The sequence below is a fragment of the Streptopelia decaocto genome (assembly GCF_964273445.1).
Source record: "Streptopelia decaocto genome assembly, chromosome: 3".
NCBI classification, from domain to species: domain Eukaryota; kingdom Metazoa; phylum Chordata; class Aves; order Columbiformes; family Columbidae; genus Streptopelia; species Streptopelia decaocto.
Window position 1 is genome coordinate 53,924,616 of NC_138656.1, and position 20,066 is coordinate 53,944,681.

The window sequence follows — 20,066 nt, forward strand, 5'->3', positions numbered from 1 at the left end:
TAAAGCACATGGAGTGTTTCTGGAAACCTGTTCTTGCAAAGAACGAAATGATGATGATTAAGAAAAAATCTTAGGCCAAGGAGGAAAGAAATGAAACTCAGGCTTTTGTTCTGAGAAGCCTGTCAGTGTTAAGTGTGGGTAATTTCACTGTGACAGGCAAGTGTGGAAACCCACTTAAGTCTTGTTGCAACTCGTTTGCTTTCACAGGAGCATAATTTACTTTTTTAAAAAAAACAAAACAAAAAAACTTTTGAGGCTTCTAATTTTCATGCGTAGACTGTGCTCAAAAGTGCAAGTATTTATAACTGGTTGAAAATCACACACCAAGCATAACCTGGAAAGCTTACTTCTCCCAGTAATAAGCAGGTGTGTGCATTAGCACACACAAAAATAGATATGTGCAAGTCAGTTGTTTGAAGGGGGTGCAGGTGTTGTTGTTTTTTTGTGTTTGTTTGATGGTTTGTGGTTTTTTTGGTTTTTTTTAAAGATGCATAGATTATCATAAAGGACCATAGAGGCTCTGTTGCAAAGCTGCTTGCTTTATCTCTGTGTACTTTTTCTTGTTTTTTTTTTTGTTTTTTTGTTTTTTTTTTTCCTTCAAGTAAAGGAAAGGAAATAGCCAAAAAAAGAAAATTGAAATTCAGTTGGTAGGTGTCTAGTGGTGTTAGGGCTGTCATAACAAATTCCTTAATTAAGAACTGGATGAGGTGTTGTCTTGCACATGTGTTAGCTGCTGGTTTGACAAAATCTAAATATATGTAAACCTTTCCTCCTCATGTAGAGTGAAGATTTCCACATATATACGCAGTACTGCACCAACTACCCAAGGTAGGAATACTGGGTTCACTTTTTCCATTTGTCCTTTCACATATAGAATGTAACTTGCATTACATAAATTTAAAAAAAAAATCGTGCCTTTCTCCCCTCCAAATTGAAGGGAGAATCGGAGAGTTTGCCTTTTGTTCTTAAATTAAAAACAAACAAAACAAGAAAAAAACCCCTCATCTGAAGTTTTATTTTGACTTGTCTTTCATTGCTGTTATCTCCCTTTAGAAAACTATATTATTCTGCATTGCTCCAAATATGTGATTCCCAGTAGCAGAGGATGGTTGCATGTCAAAGGAAAATATAACTGAATTCACAACATAGCTTAAAAGAAACAAGCACATGAAACAAAGCAAAACAAAAAAACAAAAGTGAAATAAACAAAAAAACCCCACCAAAACAATAACAAAACCTAAACCAACAAAAAAAAAATCCACACACACACACAAAAAAAGCAGGGATTGGATTAGGAACATGCTGCCCCCTTTGACAAAGGAAGAAAGTAACAATTCTTGACAATGTATCTTAACGCTATGTATTGGTCTTTCTAGGTCAGTGGCTGTGCTGACAGAGTGCATGAGGAACAAGACGCTGGCCAAGTTCTTCAGAGAGCGGCAAGAAGCGCTGCAGCATTCTCTGCCCCTGGGCTCCTATCTCTTGAAACCTGTCCAGCGCATCCTCAAGTACCACCTGCTTTTGCACGTGAGCACCCATTGTAAATGTATTTCATTCAGGGCTGCCACATGTTAAAGTTCCTGCCTCTGGTACAAGTGCTGTTGGTTAGAAAGCTTCTGGGTTTCTTTTGATGCTCTTTCTTTTGGGGGTGTTTGATTTCTACGTATCAAGACTCTTTCTGCCTTCATCATTTCACAGTGTATGCATGTATTTGGAGTGGAGAATTTATGATAATTTTTTTTTAGACACATCGAATCGGTCTGCGTATCCAAATAACTGTTTTTTTTTTTTAAAAAAAACCTACTTTGTAATTCTGAAGTTGTATGGAAGATTCTTGTCATGATTAAACAATTTTGTACACAAATTTATTGTTCCAATGAAAAAATGGCATTTTTCCACATTTTAAAATGCTGGGGGTGTCTGAAAGGAGGACTAAATACATATAAACATCCCAGTTAATAAGAATATTTTGGAGAGGAATGAGTTAGGAAGTGGGAACTCTTTCCATGTTCAGTGAATTGAGTTAAGCAATTTTTGGAAATTCCTGCTTTATTGTTAATGTTTTCCACATATGTTTCCTATTAGAGTCATGTTCTAGTAAAGTGTAAAGACACTGATCTTTATTTAAAATGTCTGGTGCTTTTATACTATCTAACTGTAAAGTAATGCGTAGTGTAATTCCATTGGGGTTTTGTAAGTGTGTAGGTACATTCTGCGTTTTAAGTAAGCCATTAAATGCTGTTTGAAAAGGTCTCCTGTCAGCATGCCACGCTTTCTTTCTGTTCCTCTGCTCACATCAGCTGCTGCAAGTATAGTTGCTGCTAAACTGACCGTAAAGGCTTGGCTTTTGTTAGTCAGCTTGTGTTAATAAATTTGATAACAACATGCAATAGTAACAAAGGTGGGAACGTTGCATTTGGGTGATGGCATTGCAAAGACGAAATAGTACAGATAATAACATAGCATTGTGTTCTGCTGGGAAAATTAAATTAGAAATAACAGGACTTTTTTTTTTTCTCCTTGTATTAGGAAATAGAAAACCACCTTGACAAGGATACTGAGGGCTATGATGTGGTGCTGGATGCCATAGATACGATGCAGAGAGTGGCGTGGCATATAAATGACATGAAGAGGAAACATGAACATGCCATCAGGCTCCAAGTGAGATCCCAAAGAGACTTTATGGGTGTTTGTGAGCTGTTTCTGTCAATATATATGCCTTTAACGTGTTTTGGTTTATCTTTAAATCTTGGTCAGTCATAATTTAGACTCCTGTTGAGTATGCCTGTAGCTGTTAGATCTGAAAGAATGTGGTCATAGCTGCTGCAGGAAGATCTCAGACATCTCTGCCCTGTTAGCAGCATCCTGTATAGCACTTATTTTGCAGTAATATGGAACTTAAGATAACTTTTCTTTCTTCCTTTCCCTCAATTGTACAGCAGTTCTATAGAACCCTAAGGCATGGCTTTGTTCAGAAATCCTGTGGTTTCTGATTTCTCCCCTTTAGGTTGATTAATTTTGTTTTGAGGCATTTCTTGTGCTTTCCTCTTGGGCTTTTGACGACTCATTATCAGTTGCATTGTGAAACACAGAAACCTAGAAATATGATAGTTAGGAAAAGGTTAACTTTACTTGGAATTAAGAACTTTTGAGAAGAAGACAAAAGCTACATCCTGAGTAACTTTTGGCATCAAGAGCAAGCTATTTTGTAGGCATTTTACAGAATGGTCATTCTGTTTCAAACTTCCCAGAGAATCGTGATTTTACGTTACATTTTCATCAGCACTATTTGTATTTCTTTAAGAAATTTGGGAGATTTTTTTTTTTTTTTACTTTACAAAAGCAAGTAATAGGATCATATTTCAAAAATCTATGTCATGTTATTCTTTGACCCTTTTTCTCTTTGTAATATAAATGATACTTATGTGCTCTCATTTTTGTGTGTTTTGGTTTTGTTTGTGTAGGGAGAATTGGGTTACATTTGATAGTGTCCTGCCTGCAGCACTGTAACCTTTGCCACATATTGCTGGAAATGCATGCTAATGACTTAGGAACAGTCTGCTATAAATCTGAGTAATGATAACCAGTAATATTTGGCAATAAAGAGGGTTAAGTACTTTTCCAAAACTGGGGGCTTTTTTTTTTATTAATTTATTGAGCTCAGCTGGCAAATGTATGGGGTTGTGGAAAATGTTTATGTTCATACTTAACCTTTTAAAAAGTAAAATCTGTTTCTGCAGCCTTAAGGATAGGTCTTCTGTGGGCTATCACAGCGCTGTTCGGTCTGTAAAGCTGCAGGTACTGTGACAGCAGTTCCTGTGCAAAATCTCCCACAAGAGTGGTGGAGATGATCCCTGTGCTGTACCCTGACTTATTTACAAGTTCCTGGGGACACCTGATAAAATGCAATTTTTTTTCATTTGTTATGTTTATTTTTTTTTATAACCATCTTGTATATAGTCCAAATTGTGCTGCTTTTGGGTTTTCTTCCTGTGAATGCTCTAGGCGGCATTTGTGCATCAAATCTACTGAGATGTTTTCTAGCTGAATGATGTATTAAAATGTAATATCCTAGAGAGACCAGCCTAGGATGAGTAAATCTTTCCCTGCTTTGCTAATGTTGCTTGGTTTCAAGTCTGATGGACATTTTTAAAGACTTCCCTACTTAAGATTTAGTCTGCTCTTGCTGTACAGTTCTTAAGTGCTATGTCATTGCCACTGATAGAAAAAGAAAAAAGAAACAGAAGGAAACAAGAACAACCATAGTTAAGCCACACAGACTTGTGAAGATGTTCTTAATATTACTCCAGCCTTGTTTTTTTCTTAAGTAATAAATAAAGTGAGAAATATGTATGGTATGTATACAAATCATTAAAATACAAATAAATCTTGGCATCTTCAAGTGATCACTTGACCAAATAATTTCTGGTCCTCTGGCCTGCTGAGAAATATCTCTTCAATATGGACACCTCACAGAGATGTCTTCTGGGATGGGCATAGCGGATATGGAGATGGCATTATAATTGATCCAGTGGAGGACCACACAACTTCAGGAGGATACACTGGGGTGAGAGAGAAATGTTAAGAGAGGTTGGTTAGGGACACAGAGGGGAGCAGGCATGAGATAGACTGACGGCTGAATTTCAGACTGTCTCTGTGAGCTGGGGGAGATGGGGTTGTGCTCTTTCACCACAGGCTGCCCTGGGGACCTCGAGGCTTTTTGCTGAGTCCATGTAGAGGTAACCAGTACTCAGGAAGGCATCTTTTAGCCTGGGCCTAGCAACAGGCCTCCAAGCACCTGGCTGCAATGTTGCACATAACCCAGCAACCTTGGTACCACTGTGTGGTGACTTTACACTGTTGGATGTGGGAGTGGCCTCAGCGATTTTCGTCTGAGTCTTTATTTAAGTAGTATCTCTGAAACGAATGTTGTTTTTGATCTGTTGCAGGAGATACAGAGTTTGCTCACTAATTGGAAAGGGCCAGACCTCACGAGTTACGGGGAGCTGGTGTTAGAAGGAACATTTCGCATTCAGCGAGCCAAAAATGAGCGCACGTTGTTCCTCTTTGACAAGTTGCTGCTGATTACAAAAAAGAGAGATGAGATGTTTGTATACAAAGCTCATATACTGGTATGTTGGAGAGTGGGTGGTCACGTGCTGACTCTGGGTTTCCACAAACCTCCTCTGTGAATCACATTGTTGCCTCTCTTTGTTCCAGTGTGGGAATCTCATGCTTGTTGAAGTAATACCAAAGGAACCGCTTAGCTTTAGTGTCTTCCACTACAAAAATCCCAAGATGCAACATACTGTCCAGGTATGACAGAGGGCTCCCTGCCTACTGGGTAATCTGATTAATGACCATGTGATATTCCTGAGCCTGCATAATGCAATGATGCATTTTCTTATGGTGCTACATTTTCTTTTTATCAGGCAAAGTCACAGCAGGACAAACGCCTTTGGATTCTTCACCTGAAGAGGTTAATTCTAGAAAATCATCCTGCTAAAATTCCTGCCAAGGTAAAAATTAAAAAAACCCACACCACCTCCTTGTATGACCATTCAACTTAAAACAATCTTGTTAGCTGCAAGATGCATGGCAATTTACAGGGAGTTTAGACTCCAGGAGATTAACGTGTCTCTATGTCTTTAAAAGTTTGTCGGAAGTGATGGTGGAGTTCCAGTAAAAGCAGCTACTGAGCTTGGTGAGGGAGTAGAAGATTTTAACTGGGTTAGCATCATTGCTGTGCACATTAGGCTTTGCCCACTAAGACATGAGTAACAGAGACGTAATGTCAGTAAGCTCTACTGTAAGAGCATTCCTTGGCTGGATACTGCCTGTCTGCACAACACAACACTGAGGAGTGCTAATTGCAGCATGTGTAGACATTACCAAGCTGGTTTTAATCTGTCTTGGTTAGATACCGTAGCAGTGGAGCCAGAACGTGCTTCATCTTACAAATACATACACCCATTCCGAACCCTGCATCTTTAGCCAGGACCTCTGAGACCTTTTTGGTGAGAAGCTAGCAAGCTTCATGCCAGAGAAAATGAGGCACCAATATATTCATAGCTGTAATGCAGGGAAATCTGTTATTCTCACTGGTCAGTTTCCCCTGACTTTTTTTCCCTACTGAGTTTTATGCTGTGATGGCTAAAAAGAGTTACCTGTGACTGATGTACCCAGTACTGTACTAACTCTGATTTTCAACAAATAGAGAATTATGGGAGAAAAAAAGCCCTAGCAGTTGCTTTTACTAATTCTTATATTTTTGGTGACAGAGTTTATCAAAGGTATAATGTTTATGCTAGTATCCATGCTTACAAAGTAAATACTTGATGCAGTTTATTAGCTTGTAAAAAGAAATACTGCAGCATGATCTCAGCTTTCATATCAAGATTTTCTCTTATTTTTTGCTGGATTTTTTTATCTGTGAAAAAAATGTTTAACTAAAGCTTAACCAAATAAATCTCTGAGATTTTCTGCACTTCTTTATTTTTGACAAACCAGTAGTTGTTAGCTGTGAGACTTTTCTCTGCCCAGATTTTGGAGGATTTAATATTAGTCCACATCTGACACCTGGTGGAAAATTACTGAACTGCACATGTAGGAGGGCAAGCATAGGATATTTTATTTTAGCTTATTTTCTTACTTATTAGCTGATATGCTTCATAAAATATCCAGATTATTTTTTCTATTAAAAAAGTGACAAATTTTAAGCAATCATCAGCCACTTTTTATCCTGGTTCAGTCTTACTTAAACTAAATGACTTTTTTTTTAATAGCAGTTTCTCAAGGAAACTCTTAACCGAAGCAAGGTTGATAGGTTTTTGTGCCAATAACTTCAAAATTGAAAAATAATTAAGGAGTTAAACTATTTGATTTTTAGGGAGGAAATGTTCTGTGAATCACAGAGAAACTAGGTCCAGTTTTGTGCCAATCCCAGCAATATGGAGAGGTGTATTGATGGCTCTAAATTCTGGGACTTGCAGAGCACTCTCTGGAGGTTTGTGTCCCCATGGAGGAGACCCAGCATGTGCCGCACTATCTCAGCACAGCCCCTGCCTTCGAAGGCAAAGTAGTTTTTGCGGTCAGATGTGCTGTCACTGCATCCTACAGACACATCTCATGCCAGTTTTACCATGGGTGGGTGGGTGCTCCTTCTCTTGTGCTGCCAGGAGGGCAGATGGGCACATGAGGCAGAGCTGTTGGTACAGTGTTGTGTGAAGCCCTGATGATAAGCTCTAGTGAGCTCCTGCCAGCAGAATTTTTCTTCACACATGTAATGTGTCCAGCACACAGAGGAAGACAGAAAATAATGCTGCTAACCATATTTATTAGTTAAAACAATTAAAATTGCTTTTGTTTACCTGTAAACTCACTACTGTCTGTACTATGCTATGTAATTTGTCCTTCTACTTATAGTTTATCTTTTTCTTTTGTTATTTTTTTCCTTTCAGGCCAAACAGGCGATTCTAGAAATGGATGCAATACGTAAGTTGGTTCTTTTTCACTTTCATTTTTAAAAAGGAATAAAACCATCTTCGAAAGTTTGGCTTTAACTGTTAGTTTCATCTGAGACAGAAGAAGGCCAAGCCTATGTTCTTTGAATTATGACCTTGCTAGAAGAAAACAAACTTGGGTGCAGATTCTGTGGAGCTATGTGAGCATTGGGCTGACTGATTTGCCACCAACAAGTTATGTTGCATGATGAGCAAGGATGAGGCCGATTAGACCTTTCGCAAGCTCTGGCCACTGCCTTTTGCTTATTCCATGCTGACTAAACATATGATCTTTCCTGTTTTGTTGTGTGAGCTCTTTCTGGCCAGGACCCACTGAAGGGCAAGCAGTAAGCAAACACAGCTCAAAATACGTAGCAGTGTTACGACTTACTTGTGCTGACAAACCTGCTGCTGAAGGACAGTGTGGGGGGCTGCCAGCAGCTCACTGCACTGTGCTCGGCCCCTCTGGAAGGGAAATGAGGGAGCCCAGTGCCACTGCAGCAGCACGGCTGGCTGCTCCAGGTATCCTGCATCACCAGGCAGTCCAGGAACACAGCAGCTGCGCACCTGCAGAACAGCCCCAAGAAAACTCCATGCTGGGACCTGGCAGGCTTGTGCTTGTGTCTGAAGAGTTTACCTGTGTGTGTCCCAGGAGCCAGGGGCAGAGAATGTGTGCGATGCTGCTGTCTGTGCTCTGACCTCGGTCCCTTCCGTGCTGTCCCTACTGCTGTACCTTCTGCTTGCTGCTTCTACTGGTGTGAGCTGCGCTAGCTCTTTGTGTTGCCAGTGATCCCCATCAGTGTAGGGAAATGAGAACAATAGCCCTGTGGTACAAATGCTGAGGAAGTCTTGGAGTAAAGCAGGCTTATTATTTACTTTCGTAGTTGTATTGTTCAGGAAGGCTCTGACTGAGAAACTGGGAAATGATTAAACATGATGATGGTGCATAAATGTTGCTGGGTTGGCCATCTGGGGCAAGGCACAACTAAATGGGCAAAGCGTTTCCATGGCTGGGTGGCTAACAGCTACCCAACAGCAGCACACCACCATGCTTGGGTTGCTTCAGGCTCTGAAGAAGTGCCACTTTGTCAGTCATAAAGGGATGATGGCACTACCTTCAAAAAGAACTGTGAAGGTGTGTGAAGTGACATCCTTGTCACTCTCTTACTCATTGTTCCTCTGCTTGTTCCATAGATCACCCAGGCTTCCACTATAGCCCTGAGGGAGAAATGAAATCGTCATACCAGCCTAAAGAAGGCAGTGCTCCTTACAGAGTGAGAAGGAAGTCAGGTGAATAAACTCCTTTACCACCAAGAGGACAGGAGGGAAAACAAACAGGGTTGTTTAGGGTTGGGTGAGGCTGAGCACTTGGAATTGGTCTTTAGCCTGTACTCTACGCAGATTTAACATGGCACAGTAACTCTCAGATATGGGTGGAGTATCTTATTAACCATTTATTGTTTCTGTGATTTATTTTCTTTATCTACTGTTTGCATTTAATTTCATGGATGTACATTCCTAATGACGTATGCATAAAGAATGGTTGGTACTTTCTAATGGATAAAAGAATGCATATGCAGGAAAGCCAGTCACATTATTTAAATCTGACATTTCTCCCCTCCACCCCAAGTAATTACTGTCTCAGAAGTGGTTCCACCCTGATTGTGACAGGCTTGTTATTTCAAAACATGATTACTGTCTTTACTTAGTGTAATGTCTGCCTTATGGATAATAGAGATCTGAGAGCTGGAGAGCTAGTTATGCTGACTTTTTTTTTTTTTTTTTTTCCCTAGCTCAAACATACATCCATAATTACTGTTAATTTCTTCTTGAATCCACTACAAATGTCTTTTGTATTTGGGTGACTTCATGTTGCAGTCACTATGTTCCCCTCTTCAGCTACTTAAAGACCTTTCCGATTTGGTGTGTGTAATGTTGTGTATTGGGAATGATTTAAAATAAGGTTCATGAGAGAATTTGTGTAGTGACTTCTTGTACAGCATCATTTGTGTCTGAAAAACAATCAAGTCTTAATTACTTTTCAGGCATCTTCCTTTGTTTCTGAGGTGAAGGATTGTATTAGTGCTGCTTTGCCTGTAAAAGGAATAATACTAAATACTCATCAGATGGCCTCCTATGTAATGTTCAGCTTCTTACCCTTGTGAAGCCCTGATAAGCTGTTGGTGCCTCACACATATATCTAATAGGAAACTTCCAGCAACTTAGAACAATAGCAGGGATGACCAAGTCTTTTGAAAGCAGGAATCTTAACATGGGATGCAAATTGACATCTGGCTTGTTGTATGGAGGGCAGCTGCTATTGCATTAAGAAACATATATTTTTTTGGTAACAGCTGTAGGTTTGACACTTCAACAAATACTTTTTTTGTGAGGAAATAGGGTGATTAAGAAATGAAAATGTCTTCCCTGCATTGGCTCAGAAGCTTAACTTTCAGTATCTGTGTTACAAAAAGTCATCTAAGATGCCCATAACTTTCTTTGGGATGCTGGAGTGCTTAAACATGTGGTTGTCTTTTTCAGAACCCTCATCCAGAGTCCATAAAGTTTTGAAGTCAAACGGTAAGCTACTTTGTCTACTCTTTATTGGCCTAGTCCTTCTGTACTTTGTAGAACAAGTAAAGATGGATCTTTTTCCTCCTGTCACTTTCCCTAAACACATTACAGGGCATGGAGGAAGTGTGCAAGGAAACAAAATGTTAGTGTTTAAATCCAACATCTGTTTTTCACATTTGGGTTCTGCTCCTGTAAACATCCTAGCAACTGATAACTGAATACACAGTCTTGGCCCTTGTGAGGAGTTGCCCATATCATATCCGTATTGCAAAATCAGGACCTCAAGTGCAACTCATGCTGTTGCTGTTTTATCAGAACCCTATAGTCTGTTTGCTCAGCTGCTGCTACATTTAATCCCCTTTTGGGAATTCATGATTGGGATATTATTGTAGCAATAAAACAGGCATAGATTGACACCAGTTTGATTATTCATTTATGACGAAGTTATATTTCTGTTTTCAGATATAAGTCCAGATATGCAGAAGGTAAGCTATTTCTTATGTTTCTTGGTTTAGCATATTCAAATTACTTAGAGCACAGTATGTAGAGTCCACATCTTCTTGGTTGTATTGATTTTAAGAACAGAAACAAAACCATGAATGTTGTTTAGTGTCTCAGATAAGATTATTGGAATTAAAGCAATAGAAATATGGCTATTTCAGAAATATCTAATAAAGGAAAAAGACTGATCCATATATTGGTTGTACTTTATAATACTATGCAGTACTTAAAAATAACACGATGACATAAGTTCTCTGTATAGAGGTAGTGTTTATTCTTTGGAGCATGTCTTTGCATCTGTAAAATAAGACTGGAAAGTTTCGGCTTATTCTAACATATATATATATAAATCTTGATATGTGACCAAATAGAGCTGATATAGCTTATGGAAAGCAGATGGAAATGAGCGTTTCTAATTTTTACATTTTCTGTAAGAATTTGTAATGAAGTTCCCAATGCAGTTTGAAAGTCTCATGTTGAATTTCAGGTCCTAGGCTTTTATTTGGAATGGAATTTAAAGTGGAGGTGTGCAGAAGATTTACAAATGGGACACATTAGATATGACTAGACTGGGATGCCATAACAACGAAGACCATATATTTTTTCAGTTCTAAATAGTCTATGGAAAAATACTGATTGTTTAACTTTTTGCTTTGTGAATCTAATTTCAGTGCAGCTAACTGAATGTAGCTTAAGCATTGCCTAGAAGGCTGATATAAAATAGAAAACCTCTATAAATTTCAAAACAAAGTTTTGTGGTTTGTTTTTTTTTTTCTCTAAGCGGATCAGTATTGAAGGAGCCCTATTATCTCAAGCCACCAAACTAGGATCAAATGAAGCCCCACTGAGTTCTAGGAAGAAGGTTTCCTTGGAAGCCAGTGGGCTGGAGAGTCAGTTTCAAGAGTCCATTGAGCCAGCCTACAGCAGCGATCAGGACGAAAATCCCCAGACTTCTGCTATGGAACAGATTGATGCTGATGATGAAGAGGAGTCTGAACAGGTAGGAAAAAGAGGGGAAAAAATAAAATCCATTTTTTTCGGGAGAATGGAAAAGGGATTAAAATTATCTGTAAAACTGCAAGAAGGCAGGAATGTGTTACAAGTGTTTGTAACTCTTTCTACTTAGAAATATTTTTATGTAGACATCACACAACACTCTCTTGTATTTTAGCAGAGAAGATGTAGAATTAGCCCCCATACAGCAGATTAAATCCTCACTACATGAAAAAGATTTTACTTAGCCCTTTACAGTCCTCAAGTCTAGTTTTGACAGAAGGCTGTTGCGCACAAGTGACCTTTCCTTGCTTCTTCAGCTGATGCCATGACAGAAACCTTTTTAGGCCAGATGCAGAGACAGGACCTTCAGGTGTCCAAAGCGGGGACTTGAATATGAAGTTAAAATTCAGGCTCTGCCACATGTCATGTGATGTTTCTTGACCTGTGAGCTGCTGGCAGTACATAGGAACATGTCAACTTTAATAGGAGATATTTTGAGTAGGATTTCTGAAGATGAGATTCTGTATTTCATACTACTGTGCAGTCATTCGACAGGTGGTAGTTTTCCCCACTCTGCATGATGCTTCCAGACATACACAGCACTTCTGAAAAGCTAAACCCCCAGTTTTGAAATGTGACTGTATTTAAAGAATGTAGGTTTTCAGTTTTTTTTTTTTTGTTTAGGTGATGCTGATGTCATTTTCTTGTGAATTATCCAAACATATTATTGAAATTCTTTTCGAAGCTTACTGCACGTTTCCTTTTTGAAATTACAGTATTTGCTTTGTAAATATTTGATAAAATATTATATCAGTGTAGTGCAGTGTCTTGTAATTCTCCCTCTTCCTGACATGAGTTAGTACAAAACAATGAGTGCAAAAGAACGCTGCTATAAAAATGTATATTAGTAGCTTATTGTTTAATCCTAGGTGTGGCAACAATACTTTCTCAGATTCTCCCCGTTCCCACCATGCCTGCCCTTCACTCTGAGTTAATTTGGACACTGCTCAACATATAATATTCTGGCTGCCTATCTCATTTTTCTGGGAAGTTGGATGACAGCATATTTTTTAGTTTGGACCTCTTTCTGGTTTTCAAAACTTCAAGTGATAGCAAGACTATCTCCTCTGCCTTTTAAAACCAAAAAGAACTTTGAAAATTGAATTTTTGTGTGACTGCCTTCTCCTGTTATAACTTTGACTGTGAGATTAAGCTCTTTCCCTCATCTAATCTCTATGTATTCTTTTTTATCTATATTTTTATACACAAATTCTGCTTTCGACACCTTTCAACAAGCTGTATGGATTGATTTCATTTAATTGGTTATTAGAAAGAAAGTTTTCCAGGCTCTGAATCATTCTTGTGGCAGTGCTCTTACTAGTTATTGACATTTTGTCCTTCTGGTGGGGATACCTGGCCTATTCTAGCTGCTTGTAATTCTTCTGAACAAGGCTGTAAAAGATCTGTAGGTTATATTACCCCTCCCTTGCTCTTTTATTTTAAATTACAGGGACTGCAACAAAACTCGCTGCAGAAATCAAAAGGGGGAAGAAAAAGACTTAATAGTCAAGCTGCTGAAAACGTTGAAAAACGGAGAAGTGTTAATCTCAACAAGTGTGAAATGCAGGTACATAACTTTCCTTTTTTTTTACTGCTGTTTTGTTATGCATCATGGATATGTCAGAGACATATGTGGTTTTGCTAGGTAGACAGATAAGTCATTGTCTGATTATGTCATGTATTAATATCCCTATCGTTGAAATATTCATCTGTATGATGAAAAAGTATTCTTTTTGGGGCAGGGTAAAAAAACCAACCAAATGACTCAACATTAACTTAAGACAAAAGAAATTGTCTTTTCCTCTCTTTCCCAGTCTTTGGCCAGGAACGTGTACAGCATCCTTCATGTTAGCATTAGCAGGCATGTGACCTTGCTGTAAATTAGATCTGCTAGCTGAGCTGGATGAAAACTTACTCCAAAAAGACAATGAAATCTTCAGTGGCGTGTGCTAGAGAGCATAACATACCTTTCTGCTAGGGTTATAGGCAAGAGGAAAGGGAGCAGAACAAAACTTTTGGCAAAGGCCTGGAGCCAGATTAGCTTAATTCAATGGTCAAACTGCAGAGTTAGCATAAAAGGTTTAGTCTAACCCCTGCCAAACAAATTTGCCTTTAATTACTCATGCATTAACATGAGCCAGTGTCTTGTATTTGAAGTAAGATGCTTTTAAATGCCAAGAGTGATCTCTGAGCTGTGGTATGGATTAGGAGGCATTGCCACCTTGTCTCCCAGGCTCTTTAGTAAGAGCCTGACTCCTTGCTGCGGGACACCCTGGTCCTATGGCAGTTCTATGAATGGAGGGAAGTGCTGCGCTATTGCAGGGAATAGACTAATGTTACCTGTGTATTTCAAATCTCCACAGAGCTCCAAGGACCCTTCAGATGAAGAGTCAACTCAGTTGAATACCGATCTTCCGTTTTCCCGTGCAGCCAGACAACCCCAGTTGCCCAGACAATTCAGCACACCCCAGAGCAACTCGCTCATCATGAATATCCTGGGGGGAAGCACCTCTGTCAGAAATATCTGGACCGACCATCAGATCAGGCAGGCATTGTTTCCCAGCCGGCGTCCACCTTATGAGAATGAAGATGATGAAGACGATTATCAGATGTTTGTACCATCAGTGTCTACATCCAATGCTGTGGGTGGAGACAGGAGGGGTTCTCCTGGGCGTCCATGCAGCTGGCACTTGGGGGTAGCACATCAAAATGAGACTTCCAGCCCCACTCGTCACAAAATTGTCAGGCGGGCCAGTAGTGCTGGTGAAAGTAACACGTGTCCAGCCAGCGCCAGGTATAAAATTGGGGAGCGCAGTTCTCGAAGGGAAATGAAGAGAGCAGAGGTGAGCAGTATGAATGCATATCCCGAATCTTCAGAGGAGCTGACCATTGATGATATTGAACATGTTTATGATAATATAAGCTATGAAGACTTAAAGCTGATGGGTCTGACAAGAAGGGAGGAGACAGACCATGGTCCCCAGAGGTCTGCTAGAGACTCTCTCTACGAGGCTGAAAACAAAAGCGGCTTAGATTCACTGTCCAAAAAGAGGACAGCAAATCAAAACAGGGCCTCCATTCATGCTAGTAGGGATGAGATACTACTCAGTAGAGAAGCACCTACTTCAAGTTTGGATGAGCTCAGGATTGTTGAAGACAACATCTATGACACCATAGTGCTTCCAGAAACACCGCTGTTGAATTTCAAATGTGACTCCTTAAAAAGCTCTAAAAGGCGGAGTTTTCTGGGTCTGGAAAAAGACTTTGCATGTTGTGACAATCTGCGGCAGTTTGTTTCCGAAGAGAGTCTCCAGTTCAGTGAAGATGAAAGTCCTTACCATCGTGTACCTGTCGACAATGACTATTTGAGCTTAGTAGATAGCTCTTCCAACTCAGATTCACTCTCCCATAAGTCTGCAGCAGATAAACTCTCGGAGGAAGTAGATGAGATTTGGAATGACCTGGAGAACTACATCAAGAAGAATGAGGAAAAGACCAGAGACCGTCTCCTTGCAGCCTTTCCTGTTTGTAAAGATGATATGCAGGAAAGGCTGCATGCTGGTAGTACACCTGAACTGAGTAAAGATGTGGAGTACTCACTGTCTACACTCTCTCTGCCAGAAACTCCTGTTTTCCCTAAAACCACGAAGCCCAGGGCTGCCACCTTAAGCGAGGCTAATCTCAGGCTTGAAGACACGACACCATGCAAGGAGAACTCTTTTATGAGCCTGAACAGATCTTCCTTCTCCAGTGAGATGCCTTTTGTAGACAGCCCATACGAATCTGCCAACAGTGTTCTGTGCAGTGCGCACACAGAGGGTGTGGAAAATGACTTGGCAGTTGTTGATAAAACAAAGAACAGAGTTTTTATGATGGCAAGGCAGTACAGTCAAAAAATTAAGAAGGCTAACCAGCTTTTAAAAGTTAAAAGTCCAGAGCAGGAACATCCAGCTAGCAAACAACAAAAACTGAAACACAAAGATCTTGCTGCCATTCTGGAGGAGAAGAAACAAGGTGGTCCTGCTATTGGTATGTCCAAAATATTTCTGTGCAGATATATTTCTTCAGTAACTTTCAATGAGATTTGTGTATCGAATTGGAAGGTGATGAATTTTTCCCACCTTACTGGTTGAGGATCAGTATTGCATTTTCTGTGTTACCACTGAAATGAGTTTTCTGTGACTGCTTCTAGCATGAGTAGTCCTTTATATCACAATAAATTCTTGCTGTTAATTGATAAAATTGTGAATAAATAGAAGGGTAGTGGCAAGAAAGAGCAATTCAGCTTAGGTTGGAAATAGAGCTTATGCCTGAAAGACTATTGGCCTCCTTGCAGAACACCAGTTATTTCCTTCAGTGGTGTGATCTTCAGAGTTTGACTAAAAAGGTCGAGTGTGTTCACTTTCTAACAAGTCATGCAGGTTTGTTCAGGTACCATCCACATCACACTTATACGCATAAGGAATGGGGTCAGATAAGAAAGATCCGATCTTCTTGCTCTTTCTAATGAATGTGCAAAGTTGGGGGTATGCAACAGCTTTGGAAGTATTTTTGTCTGCAGTCAATTGAAACAAATTGGAGACATGAAGCCAGCGGACTCCATGCACTAGAGTGTCATTCTTGCCTTCTTGTGATATTTATAGAAATGTTGTGATATTTATAAAAGTCTTGTGATATTTATAAAATATCTTCTTTACCAGGCCTTTTTCAGAATGTTTGTTTCTATTTTAACATTAAACAAGCAGCATATTATTTGAATCCTGTGCTACATTGCATCCTGCATGACTGTTCACTATTGCAAGACATATATGCTTTTTTTTTTTTTCAGTGCAATGCACCAAAATGCAATGCACAGCTCTTCCGGCCTCCATTGTTTCATGTTACTTTGTTGATGCTGAAGATATTGACACAACCTTAAACGTTTATCTTGACCAATACAAAGTGTTTTGGGGTTTTGAAATTTTCATGTGACTCATTCAAATGAATTGCTTGCATCTGTTAAGTTAATTCTCTCTCCTTTCCAGGTGCCAGAATAGCTGAATATTCCCAGCTTTATGACCAAATTGTCTTTCGAGAAAGTTCACCTAAGGTCCAAAAGGAAGCCTGGCCCACCCCTCAGGAGCCCCCCGCTGGGAGGTATTCCACGCCTGTGGCTGCATCTCCTCCGCGCTCCCAGGCTACCAGTGAATGCTCAACAGCAGAGGATTGGCTTTTGCACGCTACATACAGTAACGGCGAGCTGGCCGACTTCTCTTCATGGCCTGAGTCCCAAGACCCAAAGTCCAAGAGCTCGTATACAGAAGCTGGTCCAAAAAGCAATTCCAGGCAGTTGCCCTCAGCTGGCTCAGTGCCTTCCCTTCAGATTTCTAACCGTTTGCATGTTCCGGTGCAGAGGTGGAGCACCATTATAAGCCAACCGAATAAAGAAAATTTACATCAAGATCACATCTATAACTCCCTTGGGAGAAGAGTAAGCAATGTAAAACCACAGGTGTACAGCAGATCACAGTCGTCTTCCTCGATTGTGGTCAACAGGTCTGGAGAAGCAATCGTGTATCCTAATGAAACAGACAAGAAAAAGCTCCATTTGAATAGGAACTTCCGATTCAACAGTCATCAGATGCCGGGTACTGCTTCAGGATGTACGGGGCCTGATACGAGAAAGCAGATCCCTGAAAACTCTTCAGATATGATTCTACAGGATTCTCAGAAGGTCCTGAGAGTGAACAGGGCCTCCCCTCTGACAGCACAGGTGGCCACTCAGAACTATTTTTCTAATTTCAAAGATACTGAAGAAGAAGGGGATGATGATGACTATGTTGAAATAAAGTCCGAAGATGAGGGATCTGACTTGGAGACCTCTCAGAACCAAACAAGGAAAACAGATCCTAAACTGTGTAATGCAGACGCTGCTCCTCCTGAAACACTCTGTGGCAAAACTGTCTCTTGTACTCCTGCAAAGTCCCCCAGCAGCAAACAGACACTTACCCCCTATCTGACTGCATATAGTGATTCGGATAAACTGAATGATTACCTGTGGAGAGTACCTTCTCCTAATCAGCAGAATATTGTCCAGTCTTTAAGGGAAAAGTTTCAGTGTCTCAGTTCGAGTAGCTTTGCTTGATGCTTTCAGTAACTTCTAGCTCTACTACCTTATCATGACAGAGTATATACTAGGACAATCAGTACTGGCATCGTGTATTTCTGTAATATTACACAATCAGGCATTATATCACAGTAATATTGTAAATAGATGTGAAATGTATCTTTTAGGTTTTGGTGTTGGTTTTTTTTAATGCTTTAGAATCCTGGAAGTAAAAAAGACCATGTGTTTGCTGGGTCTGGGGTCTTACTCCATAGTGCAGGTGGACTTTTCATCTCGTCTTTAACCTCTGCATCTCTTCCCTTGTTAGGTGTGATACCCTTTGATTCTTACCGTCAAACCAGGTGTGATGCCATTTGATTCTTAAACCATTTTAACACGTGAAAACTTTAATGTTTGGACTTTAGAGTTGGTGATGAGTGTACTGTGTCCAAAATACCCACGTGATTACTGTGGTTACATATGGGAGTATTTAGCTGAGCAGCTACTCCTGTGGCTGTGCAGACTTCTGAGCAGGGTTCTAGTAATTACACCAACAAGCTACATGTGCAATTGCACATACTTTTTGCACGTTACTTTTTGACAGACATATTCCAAGTGTGTGGGACCAATGCTTACACTACATTACGTTAAGAACAGGCCTCTTATGTTTTTTAAATAATCTAGTGCTAGTGCTTGTGAGGGATGCCAGACTACTGGCTCTGTGTCTGAAGCCTTTTCTACTTTCTGTAACTACATAGTAGGTAGAGGATGGGCAGTGACAACTTTTTATGTGAATCTGTGGATGTGACACAGTCCTTGCCTGGAGGGTGTTTTGGGCAGCAGAAGAGGAGCTCTGCTGCTTGTGAAGATGGGTAGACTGAGTTTGGTACCTCCAGCGGCAGTGGTGTTTGTGACAGGCAGGCGAAATTTGAGTATTTTGTAGCTCAGAGGCCAGCAGTGGAAAGCCACTGGGTGTGAATGTGTGGAGTAGGTGTGGTGGCCGGCAGTGCATTTATTAGAGTCCCAAAGTCAGTAGCTCTGAGAGAGAATGGGGCTTGGCCAGATGCTTGGGTGAAATATCAGCCGTGCGGCATGTTTGGCCCACGGGGTGTTTCAGCCATGCTGCCAGTTGAGAAACAAGCTGCCTTCCCTGGGGAATGTTTCTCTTCTAGTAGGAAATGATCCTTCCTGGCAGAGAGAGGTAAAATATGTGTTTTCTAAACCAGCCAGGGCTGACTGTAATCTAGTTTATGTACAATAAAAGTAGCTTAAAGATGGTAATACATTCCATTCTTTTGCAAGTAATATATGGAAGAAGTGCTGCCATTTACAACAGGAACAGGCTTTCCAATACGATGCACATTTACCCCCCTTTATCATCATTGTTGCACAGCTTTGGATTCTGTTACTTGAAACATTATACCTAAAGGAAAGCCTAAAAATGTCTACACTGATCATCTTGTGTGACTTGTTCTTTTATGGTGCTTAAATTCTTCAGATTATGTGGATAAAGCCAGTACCGAGTTAAACATATCACTAAATAAAGGAGTGTAATTAGTACTGTTTTTACTAATCACGTATTGCTCCCCTCAGCTACAAAACAGCCAACTATTTACTACATTGGTTACCACGAGGAAAACCTGAAGTTATCAGTGTACAGCTGATTACTTGGAGACTGAGATTTAAGGAATTGAATCTGTTAGAATGGATTAAATTATTTCTGCACGTTTCTTGCATTGGCTAGGAATTGCTATTTGAAGGGCTGGTTGGTCATGGTACTTACTAGCTCGTACCACAGGGTTACTTGTTACAGTCAGCACATCCTCTGTGATAGGACCCACATCTATCTAGTAAAATCCCTTTGAGAAATAATGTTGTACATATTTAAGACGCCGAGATGTAGCAGAGCCTGTATTTATTTAATATAGCTTGTAAAGTATTGTAAATACGAATAGAAGTCAAATCTGTGCTTTACCCCGCACGTCTAGATTTGGTTAAACGGCTAGGGGAAAGTTGTTTAACTCGCATCTCATGCAATCAGTGGAGTTGGGGTTCGGGAGGGAGGGGGACGTTGAGGAAGGAAAACAAACCAAACAAACAGAAAAAGGGACTTCTACTAGTGTGTAACTTCTTCCCGGGACCATTTCGTACTATTTTTTAATAAAGTTGAGTATGCAAAAGCTTTGAGTTCCGTTCATTTGGGATCGGGGGGACAGGAAGATGTTCGCGTTTATTAGATGGTGGTTCCTGCCCGTCATAGACGATGGTTGGGGGTGATTTGGGATTTCCCCCCCCCGCCCTTGCACTCAAGCGGAAGCGAAGGGGGCTGAGCGGCGGGGCCGAGGGCA

The 20,066-nt window shown here is 40.2% G+C and overlaps 1 protein-coding gene across 7 annotated transcripts in view; it reads left to right on the forward strand.

The window, feature by feature from the left end:
- PLEKHG1 (pleckstrin homology and RhoGEF domain containing G1) overlaps positions 1 to 19,809 on the forward strand; it is a 123,992-nt gene extending 104,183 nt beyond the window's left edge. For all 7 annotated transcript variants that reach the window (XM_082049904.1, XM_082049908.1, XM_082049906.1 and 4 more), the window contains 14 exons: positions 782 to 828; positions 1,377 to 1,527; positions 2,530 to 2,661; positions 4,950 to 5,132; positions 5,221 to 5,316; positions 5,433 to 5,519; positions 7,461 to 7,494; positions 8,697 to 8,792; positions 10,044 to 10,082; positions 10,539 to 10,561; positions 11,359 to 11,577; positions 13,084 to 13,200; positions 13,997 to 15,662; positions 16,658 to 19,809. In XM_082049904.1, the coding sequence (XP_081906030.1) occupies positions 782 to 828; positions 1,377 to 1,527; positions 2,530 to 2,661; positions 4,950 to 5,132; positions 5,221 to 5,316; positions 5,433 to 5,519; positions 7,461 to 7,494; positions 8,697 to 8,792; positions 10,044 to 10,082; positions 10,539 to 10,561; positions 11,359 to 11,577; positions 13,084 to 13,200; positions 13,997 to 15,662; positions 16,658 to 17,757 (3,990 nt within the window). In that variant the 3' untranslated portion in view covers positions 17,758 to 19,809. The remainder of the gene's footprint in view (positions 1 to 781; positions 829 to 1,376; positions 1,528 to 2,529; positions 2,662 to 4,949; positions 5,133 to 5,220; positions 5,317 to 5,432; positions 5,520 to 7,460; positions 7,495 to 8,696; positions 8,793 to 10,043; positions 10,083 to 10,538; positions 10,562 to 11,358; positions 11,578 to 13,083; positions 13,201 to 13,996; positions 15,663 to 16,657) is intronic.
- Positions 19,810 to 20,066: the final 257 nt, after the last annotated feature.